This window comes from Amblyomma maculatum, chromosome 1 (genome assembly GCF_055883805.1).
Source record: "Amblyomma maculatum isolate TAMU_Amacu chromosome 1, ASM5588380v1, whole genome shotgun sequence".
In the NCBI taxonomy this organism is placed as follows: domain Eukaryota; kingdom Metazoa; phylum Arthropoda; class Arachnida; order Ixodida; family Ixodidae; genus Amblyomma; species Amblyomma maculatum.
In genome coordinates this window covers 188,443,394-188,455,849 of record NC_139344.1, presented here as the reverse complement: position 1 = coordinate 188,455,849, position 12,456 = coordinate 188,443,394, and the positions used below count along the sequence as shown (strand labels likewise).

Sequence of the window (12,456 nt, the reverse complement as noted above, 5' to 3'; positions counted from 1 at the left end):
GAAACATCGCTTAAATAGCTCAGGCACAGTACAATAAGAGAAACGAACAACACAATTCCTGTAAAGGAAGTTTTTTTTTATTTCCGCCAATGGTTAGCTATGAACCTGGGTCGAAGCAAAACGTCTTCTCACTATGGCCCACGCATGGTGCGTACCGGGGAAAACAGCTACGCAACGGGGTGGCCGATAAATAATAAAGCTTGCTGCATGGCATGGAGATGTAACAAAATTTATCCTTTAGTGGGGGCGGCAGCACCGCAGCGACCATGTTGCCTGAGCATGCTTGGCTTGCTTTGCAGGTTCTGCCGCTAATCATCAACTGCATGATATCAAGCAACGGATGTCCAGCCCTGACTGCACCAACATTTCCTGAAGCAAGTGACGTCATCGTGAACAAGTGGAAAAACAGGCGGACCGGCATCTTCCGGCAGCGAGCATATAAAGCCTTTCCTGCAACTGACTGCCTTCAGTGGGGGCGGCAGCACCGCAGCGACCATGTTGCCTGAGCATGCTTGGCTTGCTTTGCAGGTTCGTTACTATTCTTATACGTTATACGGGAACTTTTCGTTCAAATTGTCTTTGCCTGATTGTGCTGCCGCTCCCAATGAAGTTGCGTGAATGCTTGCTGTGGGATTCGGGCTTGCTGCGGCTGCCCTTTGCGCGGCCGCCGCCCGCTTCCCAGTTGTTCTCCACGTTCCCTTTCTCCCGCCTGAGGTGGCGGAGAGGGGCCCGGACGACTTGTCACTGTCGTTCGGGCCACAGCTCCGCCCTGGCGTCCCAGTGGCTGTGCTCATTGGCGCCTTTTGGCGGGAACACGGCACCGCTTCGAGGGCCGCGCTCGCGCGACCCTCCGAGCGGAGCCCAGGGAGAGACCCCTCCGAGACATCGTAAGGTGCGTACGCTACTGTTCTTGTCTGCTGGCCTTTGTCCGCGCAGACCAGTGTGTACTCGAGTTCGTCTGCTCCGGGTCGTACCTGAGAGCGCAACTCGAGCCTGTCGATCGTGATCCAACGATCCGAGACAGGCGTACCTTGCGGTGGTTGCCTACTCTCTCTCAAAGGGACCCTCTGGTCACTGCGAGAGAGAGATCACAGCACGCCCTTGCGTGCTTGCGGCGCGCACTCCGTGTCACTTGTGCGTTTTGTATATTTTGTATGTGTGTGCGTGTGTGTGTGTGTGTGCCGCTGGAGGATGGCGTTTCAATAAACGTCTCCTTCGTGAACTTGGAGGTTGGTGTCCTTGCAGCGAAGTGCTCTCCTCCCGGTGGAGGTTGAATGCGCGCTGCGGTGTTTCAGTGTGCGCGTGGTAACGGCTGATCGGGGCTTTGGCTCGCGCGACGCTCGAACCCGCGGTGGTTGGTGGCTTATGTCCACGTAGGAAACCACAATGACTGCCTTCAGTGGGGGCGGCAGCACCGCAGCGACCATGTTGCCTGAGCATGCTTGGCTTGCTTTGCAGGTTCGTTACTATTCTTATACGTTATACGGGAACTTTTCGTTCAAATTGTCTTTGCCTGATTGTGCTGCCGCTCCCAATGAAGTTGCGTGAATGCTTGCTTATCATGTGGTGTCGTATTATGCTTATGGCTTGTGGTGATATTGAAACTAATCCGGAACCAACAAATCAGGAATTGCTTCAATTCATTTTAGACAAGCTCAGATTGAAACTCGTCTGGCTGATATTGAAAACAAACTAGTCATTCACAGACCAGTGCGCTAAACTGCTAAAACTTGAAAGTGCCGTTTGTGACCTTGAGCGCACTGTGCACCAGCAGCAACAAAAATTAAATGATATGGAAGACAGATCCAGACGCAATAATGTTATTGTATTTGGTGTCTTAGAAGATCCTAAAGAAACAAAAGCAGACATTGAAACCAAAGTGATAAGGGAAATTTTTTCCGATAAGCTTGGCATCTCTGTGACGTCAGTGGAAAGGATACACAGACTCGGGCGAAGAAAGACTAGACACAACAGGCCAATTATCATGCGATTATATGATTTCAGTGAAAAAGTAGCCATTTTTAAGAATTGCGGCAAACTGAAAGATACCGGCGTAAGTATTTCTGACGATTATTCACAGGCAACTCTGCGAAAAAGGAAACTTCTTTGGGAATCAGCGATAAGCGCGAGGAGGCAAAAGTGAAGCTTGTGCACAATAAACTGATTATCAACAACACTGCGTACATCTGGGACTTGGAAACAAACTCTCGTGTGAAGCTGTCGGCTACCAACGGGAACCCACCTAGTCCTCAGGAATGACACAAGAAAAAGCATGAACTAAGATTACTAAACGTAAATGCGCGAAGTATTTTAAACAAATCAGAATCCATAGAGTACCTAACGCTACTGCACAATCCTCAAGTTGTTGCTGTGACAGAAACATGGCTGCACGGCGATATTAGGAGTGAAGAGGTTTTTCCTAGCTCATACAATGTCCTCCGCAAGGATAGATCAAACAGAGGAGGAGGTGTGGCGCTACTCATTAAGGACAAATATCAATATGAACCCCTCCCCTTCATTAGTGACCATGAAAGCGTGTGGTGTAAACTAGTTATACCTGATATGACACTAGTAATCGGGGTCATTTATAGGCCTCCAGCAAGCCCTGTCGAATACCTCCAAAAGATTGATGAGCATCTAAGCATAATAACCAATGATAGAATCAGAATCATACTTGTAGGGGACTTTAATTTACTTGGTGTAGATTGGGATGCACGTGTTCCAGGGGCTACCGACCTGTCTCATTGTGACACCTTGTTAGAGATTATGACTAAGTACGGCCTCATTCAGACGGTCCACAAACCCACCCAAACTCAAGGAAACTGTCATTCGTTGTTGGATCTAATATTTTTGTCAGGAGAAGCTTTTGATTATAAAATAGATATTTACGATGGAATTTCAGACCATAAAATTGTACTTGCTACTATTAATATTAACAAGAAATGCGCCTCTAAAAGCAAGACGGTAAGCATTTACAATTTCAACGCGGCTGATGACATTTCAGTTATTGACTACTTGGAATCTGCCTTTGATGTAATGCCACAAGATGATAGTGTCGAGAGCATGTGGCAATATTTCATCTCAACAGTGAGGCATTGTTTGAAGCAGTTTATTCCACTGAAAAGAAAACGGTTACGAAAACAAAATCCGTGGATCACGAGAAGTATTATTCACTTAAAACGCCGTCTACAACGTGCTCGCAAAAAGAAACCCAGATGTGACAGTGTAGTTGCAGCTCTCAGTGCGCAAGTGCGAAGGGAATTGAAAGCCAAATCGCATTTCCTTTCTACCACGCTGGCGGAGTACATACAGAGCGCTCCGCAGAAATTTTGGAAATATCTCTCTGGCTCCAGCCAAGGAATAAATGGAGTACTAATAAATGGCACTTTAAGCTGTGAAGTCAATCGCTGAAGCATTTAATAGCTTCTTTGTATCTGCGTTTACTCCAAAAAGAGACGAACCTTCGATGAAAGCGTCAGACCGGCATTACAATGATGGTATTGTCATATCACGGGAAGGTATAGTCTCCTTGCTCTTAAAGCTGGATTCTAAGAAATTACCTGGTCCTGATAAGATACCTAATGAATTTTTGAAGCGTTACTGTGAATGGGTTTCCTATTTTTTAGAGAAGATATTCGTAGCATCGTTATGTGACTGCACTGTACTGAGTGACTGGCTGTTAGCAAGAGTTGTTCCGGTTTTCAAATCTGGCGACAAATTTGTTGTTTCCAATTATCGTCCAATATCTATCACATGTTGTGCATGCAAAATGCTTGAGCAAATTATATGTAAATATCTTGTAGAATACATTGAAAGTAATAGACTTTTTTTACAGTAAGCAGCATGGCTTCCGGAGTCGTCTATCAACAATAACACAGCTTTTTGAAATTACTCATGCTTTTGCGACAGCCGTAAACTCGAGAGAACAAATTGATGTGATTACAGTGGACCTGTTGAAGGCATTTGACAGAGTGTGTCATACGAAACTTTTGCACAAGCTGCAAGAGTTCGGTATCGACGTGCAAATTATCAGTTGGATTCAGGCTTACTTGTTGAACAGAGAACAGTTTGTGGTTATTGATAATGTTTACTCATCAACATCACCAGTGTCATCCGGTGTTCCGCAGGGGTCCGTTCTTGGTCCCATACTATTTTTGTTGTACATAAATGACATTGTAAAGGACATACACCCTCTCGTTGAAGCTCGATTATTTGCTGATGACATCGTATTATTCTGTCGCATAAAAAGCCTGCAAGACCAAGTCCTTTTGAATGACTCTTTAAAAGTTGTGTATGAATGGTGTGTTAAGTTGGACATGGAAATCAATTTTGAAAAGTCAATTACTATGATTGTGTCGAAAAAGAAAACCCCATGAGTGTTTCCGTATATAATTAATAACATTGAAATAAAACGTTCCAATAGATTAAAATGTTTAGGTGTTACGATTTCTTACGATTTGAACTGGAGTGATCATGTACAGAACATTTGTGGAGCAGCCCAACGAAAGCTTGGATTCCTACGGCGAAAGTTAAGAGATGCGCCACCGGCTGTCAAACTAAAAGCTTATAAATCATTGGTAAGGCCAAGTCTGGAATACGCGAGCATAATTTGGGATCCAAACCAGAAATATCTCATAGATAAGCTTGAACGGATTCAGAGATTAGCAGTGAGGTTCGTGTTTTCTTGCTATCGAAGAACACAGTCTGCAACCGAACTTATTTCACTTGCTGAGCTACAAACCTTGGCTATTTGTAGAAAACTTGCTAGGCTCAAGTTCTTTTATCAACTTTATAACAATAAACTGAATTTGGATTCAGGCTTGTACTTGCGGCCATCCGGGAGACTGTCATCTCGCACTAATCATTCCTTTGCAGTGATATCTTATGTGCCAAGAGTTGATGTATTTAAATTTTCGTTTCTGCCTAAAACAATCATTGAATGGAACAACCTTGACCGAAGCGTATTTGAAAAAAACTTGTTCTTTAGAAACTTTTGAGGAAGAGTTGGAAATCTGTTGTGCCGCTTAAATGTACATTACCCACCCTGTAACAGCCCGGAAGGGCTAACAGTACTTGCAAATAAATAAATAAAATAATTTCGCATGTATAGCACAAAACCAACACATAGAACATTGAAAAAAAAAAAAAACGAAATGAGAAAGACCTATGGGGAAGTGACAATGTTTTGACGAGATGACTGCATCCGTCTTACAGTCATAGCCAAGCTAAGGTTGCGTCAGCTTACTGAATTAATGGACTCAAGAACAGCATGGGACACGTCCTCTGTTAACATCCGAGCAAAGGCCCGCTACAGTGATGTCCGCTATGATTTCTTTGGCACTGTAAAAAAAATCAGTGACCCCTGCAATACTGTGCATTCACTGCAAACTTGTGGAAAGGCGCACAAAATCCATGATGTCAAAAAAATGGGAGGAAAGGGCGCACTTTAGCTGTACCTCTAAGGAAATGATGAGATAGCGTCAATTGCTCCCGTTACAGATCCTTGTTTACGTACACAAGCCTTTCTACTTCGTAACTAATTCCTTAATTTGTACCTGTATCATCTGAAGCATACTCATTTGCATACAGTCGTAAGTAAAAAGGATTGCACAGATATTCTACCTGTCTCAAAATGAATGCTCGCCCCCGCGATGCGTTGCCGCGACTCTCGATTCCCACGCCTCCACTGAAATTCTGTTGAATTTGGCCTCCACGTGTGGTGCGCGCCACCACTTGACCAGTAGCGCGACGGCGCCCCTTCCACTCTTCTCCTTGTCTGACAACGCCCGCTGCGCTAGGTCACACAAAGTAGTGAGATGTTTAAGGCATATAATTAAAGGTACATATATCGGCCGAAATCCGCAGGTACAACATTGACATAAAATGAAGTGAGGAAGACCTCAAGGGAGGAAGAAATCAAAACACTTCCTTGAGCGCCTTTGAGTCTGGTAATTACGAGAGGTGAAGGCGTAGCACGCTGCAATTGGTGTGGAGGAGTTAGCAACCAGGCGAAACCCCAGAGCTCAGCTGCGAGAGGGAAGACAAGTCACTATGCAGTAATCTGCACGAGCAAGGGACACATCGTACCATCCCTCCGAGCGAGGCAGTGTACGGAAGAAAGTGCGATGACGACATCCCTAGCGCTCAAAGTTGACACAGACGCCGGCACCACGGCACAGTCACCTATGTACTACCACATGGACATCACGGGATTCCCGGAGAAAATTTTCATTAATTATTTAATTAATTCAAATACGTTAAGAAGCACTTGGGACATTAGAATGGGAGGTGGCGAAATCCAGTACACAATTTTTCCAGAAAAACAGCGAAAACCAACGTGATGATAAAGTCGCACTCAGTTTCACGCCCAGACATAACGCGATTTTCTGAGAAACGTGCAAACCACGCGCGCACACACGCACGCAAAGGAAAGAAACATGCAGCACCGATATGAGACGGTCCAGCGCTGTCACAAGCTGGCTCGCATATAGAGCGGAAGTTATGGAATCTCCCCGCTCCTCTGAGCGTGCTTCGACATGACTTGGGGGCAGCGACCAGCCAGCGCGGGTTGGCCGCAGCACAACCAGCCGTGAGTATAAAAAGGCAGACCCCAGCACGCCCGCGGCAGTGCACTCTGGGGAGATGTAGTCTCTCGAGCAATTTCGCAACTGCTCGCTCTGGAGGTGCTTTTTTTTTACATCGAGCCCGCGATTACCTTATCGTTCCTCCTCATCTTGTACTGCTGCCGCTATCGATCAACTCGGTGACTACAATGCCTCATTGAACAAAAAAGCCGTGATATGTAACTCTTGCCCCTACTTACTATATCAAGAATGCTTGCTTTGTTATCTTTCTAGTCTTCTTTATCGTAGTGTTTGATCGGTTTTTCCACTTGTCATTTACCGAGATGTCTTTTATCCCTATCGTGTCATGGCGTTATCTTTTTTAGTGCATAGCACTACTAGCCGCAATCACAGATTTGGCCATTGTCTGTCCGAAGTCGCTCTCTCTCTCTCTTTCTATGTGGCCTTGAAGTTGAGAAAGACAAGGAGGGGACGCACGTCACTCGGCTGAGCGAATCCGACCGCCGGCTGCTGCGCTTCAATGGAGGTGAAATTGAGAGGCTTCCGTGTACTGTGTGATGTCAGTGCATGCTAAAAATACCCAAGTGGTCGCAATTACTTTAAAGCCCTACACTTCGGCACCTCTTTCTCTCCGCTTTCACTCCTCCCACCTTTCTCCTTCCCTTAAAGGCCCACTGTCCACCCTCCGGTCGAAAATATTTTCTTCCCCGGTGACTGTGAGACTTCGCCCCTAGAACGCAAGGCCGCAAAATGTTTTTGAAAAGAGTAACTAATAACGCAATTACAGCCACCGCAATCACCCGATACTGTCATGCTTCTCTCCTTCCGTTTCCTCACAAAAGGTTTTTCACTCTCCTTCCCGAGGTCGTCTAGCCTCCGCAAGACAAATTCACCTTCCTCCTCCGCGTTTGGCAGGAGGTGGGGCGTGGCACTCCGCGAGCGCGAAAAAAAAAAAAAAAAAAAAAAAAACACAACCGGCCGAGGGAGCGCGCGCCGCTGGATTCAGTCTGGCCGTGGCGAGGGAAAAGCGCGCAGCGAGCGGTAGACACCCATCCTTCTCCCTTCAGTCAGCGAGACGGACCAATGGACGTCGTTTGCGGTACGTACGTCATTATTGTGGCCTGTCGGGCCAGCGCAGGAAACGGGGAAGCTGGCTTCCCAAAGGAGAGCATGAGAGAGCTTTGAATTGTATTTTCGATGCTTTGCGGCGCGCGTGTCACTGTAGCATTTTGCACAGACTATCTCAGGTACCTGATCGAAACACTGGGCTCCTTTGCTTAAAAGGGCCTTCCCTGGACAGTGGCCCTTTAAGTCATTGTTCAGGTGTCTGTGGAAAAAGTATGACAGATACTGCGCCTTTTGTTTTCTGTAAAGCAACTTAATATAATTTAAATAAACAAAGTACAGTGTTGAATCATACGCATGAGGATATTTCTTACCAAAGCAAGCCGAAAGCATAAGAAGCTGTAAAATGCATAGAAAAGTATGAAAGGGATAAGCAGTGCTGCGCACATACTTTGCATTTGATTAAGTATGCAAATAGGTTGTAATTTTTTTGTTCTATTATTATGCAGTGTAATTTGGAAACTAGCTATAAATGTCCAATTGTTTAAAAAAGTGAATTTCTCGAACTTATTCCTCAATCACACCAACACACTTACTACACAGGTTGACCGGCCTAACATTTAACTGTGTCCCTCAAGAGTCAAACCTCATAGAGGGTTGGTGGGTAACCGTAAAGGGGATCCCATGCCTGTTGACCGTATAGGCGGGGGTTTGTGACAAAGCGCTCAGATTTAGTTAGTGCAAGAGTGAGGATTCTGAATAAGTGTTTAATGCAATAACGAAGAGTGCGCTGTCATAGCGATATACTGGTTGGTAGTTCATTCCTTTAATTTATTAAGGTTAAGGGCTAATGTTTGCATTCTTCTGTCCGGGCGAAAAAGAGGTTTACTTTATGGGCACGATCGACGCAGTGTCACATATTAGGTAGTGGTAAAATATTCTTTTTGTGGAAACAGCGCACATTTCCACAAAACATGTCCTACCAACTAGCTTGACATTCTGTGTTACTACATGTAAAATATGCATCTGAGCGAATGGTGTGCACATTTTGCTGTGGTACACAGTTGCGATTGTGAAGAGGGTGACACCAATGCTTGAGAAATGCCTTGCTTTTCACGTGCATTGAAAAGCGGCTGCCGCGGCAGAAACAGAACCAGCATCATTGTGTTCAGCCATCAAGGCACCTGACTACTGCGACACTAAGATCGCAGTAGAGACACAATAGAGACAAAGGAAATGAGAAATGTTGGAGAAAATTGACTCGTTGCCGACATAGCCATCAAGTTCGTGCTCCATACCGACAGCTTGCCGGAGACGTGCTAGCATGGATGCGATGCAGGAGAAGAAGAGTCTGGTCCTCGCCCCTCGGCCTGCTGTTCCCTGCTTTTTTTGGTGTGCCTGCATCTTCAACACCGGCGAGGCCGTTCTGCATGGAGTTTTGGCCAAGGTTTAGATTAAGGCTAAGGCACTGTTCATGTGCATCTGAAGGCGTGTTTTTGAAGTCATCCAGGCGGAGGGTCGGCATCCTTGTTTGCCAATTTGCCAGCCCAAAGCCTGCCACTTGAATCCTTGCAAAAAAAAATGGGATGTAATTCCCGTGGCTCTTGTCCCGATCGGCGACGGTACGATCAAAATGAAAACACCGAAAATAATTAAAAAGGAACTAAGATCTTTCACTGCTCATTACTTGCAGATCTCTGAAGTGCCGCCTTTTGGTCGTAGGGGCATTGCTTGCAAGTCAACGGACATTGCTTGTGTCGCAGACTTACTTGAATGCAAAAATTTTAGTTCAGTGCTGGTTAAGGCGTTCATTCCTGAACAACTAGCATGTATCAAAGGTATTGTGCGTAGTGTCGACCTGGCATCTTCCCCACAGGACATATTAGAACAATTTCAGGATGCGGGAGTTGGAGTACTTTCTGTTTATCGATGCAGCCGAGAGGTGAACGACTCCCAATTTCCCATCGAGTCGGTAATAACAACCTTTGCGGGTTCCTCCTGTCCCGATGGATTAAAAATTTATCCTATTGTATATTTTGTGGATCCTCTGAATCCCCGGCCTCTACAATGCACCAACTGCTGGCGGTTCAGCCATAGTGGCAAAGTGTGCAAATCTGCTACCCGCTGCCGTGTGTGTGCACAGAACCATTCACTTGACAAGTGCACCTCAGATCAGCCTCATTGTTGCTTATGCAATAGCAACCATACAGCTGATAATGCAGACTGCCCAAAATGTAGCGAAGAACAAATTTTATTGGAGATAATCAGAGAGAAGCGCTGCTCAAGAGCAGATGTCTACGCGTTTTTGGACCGGAAAAAAGAGTCATACGCCAGTCGTGTGCGCTGCTCTGTTAGAGACATTGAGTCCAGTTTGGCAACATCAGTTGTATCTACTGTGGAAAAAGCCTTCAATACAGCGGTTGAGCATATGATGACCACATTTTCTGAGGCATTGGCTAAGATTGTAGCAGCACAGTCAGTGTCATCATCATCATTGGATCAGACATCAATGTCTGCATCTCTGCTAGATTGTAGAAACAGTGCTACCCATTCAACGGCCCCTCCTGATGATTCTCAGGCGCAAGCGTACATCAATCTTTCTAGCAATACACATCGCACTGACATCTGCGCCACAGATGTTGAGATGACGTGCCTGTCCCAGAAGCGCCGCGCTTCGTCACCGACAAAATCTGGTCTACCTCAGGTAAAAATTTAAAAAAAATCAGGATCACTTAAGGTCCTCCCTTAGACTAACGTCCTCAAAGAGGCTATTACAGCCTCTTTAATTGATCAGTAATCATGGCAGCTCTTAAAATTTTACAATGAAATTGCAGCTCCGTTCTGTCTTCCCTTCCTGATTTAGAATTACTTCTTAAGCACAACCCTGATATCGTACTTCTACAAGAAACGTGGCTATCTCCCAGTAAACCATTTTCTATGAGAAATTTGAATCTTCAGAGCTGATCGCAATATCGGCAGAGGAGGCGGATTGGCAACAATGATATCAAAAGATATATGTCATAAGGCATTTATATTTAATAAAACTGTGAACTTTTAGGGATTAGTATTTCGCTTCCGGATCGTGCCACAATAAAAATAGTTAATGTCTACTTCCCTTTAGGTGTGCTCAGGACAGACCGTTTGGATGGGCTAGGATTTTAATTCGCATTATAGTGAATGGGACAGTCGGACAGGTAACTGCGGCCAGCTTCTCTGGTCGTGGATGTCTACAAATGCTGTGCGATACTGCAATTCCGGAGCTATTACATTCATGCGAGGAGTCTCCCGCTCAGTCATTGACTTAACCTTATCAGTGGGTGGGCTAGTGGTCGCTAATTGGTCCATAGAGAATTCTGGCTCATCCAGCGATCATTTTCCAATAACCTTCAAAATATTTTTATCTCCACTCAGAAATGTTGGTAAAACCCATAAATTTGTTAACCACGTAACTCAAAAATTTGATATCCACATCTATTGCTTCGGTAGTTAGTACAGGCCAACAGACGGAGCTGAGCAGACAGTTTCTTTTCTGCAAAATGCAGTACAGCAATCGGTATTTACTGTACGCATGACAACCTCAACCAAACAGCCGTCTCCCTGGTGGACACAAGAATGCGAGAAAGCATCGATAGTATTCTTCAGCTTGCAATTTTGTCTGATGGTTAGCTTTTTATTTAGGTAACCGGAAAGACCTTAAACAGACTATTTTTCTGTGACGAAGAAATTGTGCGTGGTAGTTACTGTAGTCTTAAGTTGTATCCAAGACTATTGAGGAGAAGCAGTTGTTATATTTATTTTTGTTGATGTGTCGCATAGGACAAGCAATATTTATGACTCTGACATTGATGAGAAATTGCAAATGAATACTTCACTTTACACAAGGGCAGAGGTCGTACTTATGAAAAAAAAAAAAACTAAAAAACAAGGACCACATAAAATGTGTCGAGACGCTATATGGCATTTAAGGTTACTAGCAAACCTAAGAATGCTGCAAAACATGTGCACCTTTGCACCATGATATAACAGATCAGCATAAAGCTCTGCATGTGCAGCCTTTTATGCAATGCACACAGAAATTTCCAGTGCCCCTGCTGGTATTGGAATAAACAGTAGAATTTCATCCCTGGTGGGCACTTCACGCAGGTGCATTGAGCATCCAATGATGCAATATTGTGTGCGAGACATTGTAAAATCCTTACAACTGCAAGCATGCTACCTTATGCCGCCGTCAAACACATAGCGTCGCTTCCATCTTGTGACATGATTGTTATGCTTGCACCGTGGCTGTGTCGCTTTGAAGCCAGGATTGTTATTGTATTCGTTGTACTTTCTTTCATGAGGAAATCATGGTTTCTTCCACCACAAGCCAGCTAAAGACAATGTGTCCCTTTGCATACATGCTCATCTCCCAGCGCTATTAATAAAATTTTCAGTAGTGGGCAAAAAAAATAACATTCGTTAGGGAGCTGACTTAGAAAAACAAGGGGGCTGTACATACCCCTTAGGTTGCGTGTTGGGCATCACTGCATCACTGATCTTCATTTTAATGGTGGGCTTGTTACTGCCTGCTATCTAGGCAGCGGGCAGATACATCTTTTCCTGTCAAGTTTCGAAGATGTTCAGAGCAAGATTCCTATTTTGAAAATTTACATTTTAAAACGTCCTGCCGTGTTTCTCACCCCTTGGGCTAGTTATATTTTTTTTATCTGGACGTGGAGTGTTCGACTGCCACAAAGAAAATATAGTTGAAAAAAGTCGGCAGACTGTACTTCAGATGTGAAACATTTGCTTGTACAGAAAATGCTTT

The 12,456-nt window shown here is 44.8% G+C and overlaps 1 protein-coding gene across 1 annotated transcript in view; it reads left to right on the top strand.

Moving 5' to 3' along the window:
* Window positions 1-5,154, top strand: part of LOC146205173 (uncharacterized) — a 51,664-nt gene extending 46,510 nt beyond the window's left edge. The window contains exon 2 of the mRNA XM_084606454.1: window positions 300-5,154. Within this exon, the coding sequence (XP_084462580.1) occupies window positions 300-506 (207 nt within the window). The 3' untranslated portion in view covers window positions 507-5,154. The remainder of the gene's footprint in view (window positions 1-299) is intronic.
* Window positions 5,155-12,456: the final 7,302 nt, after the last annotated feature.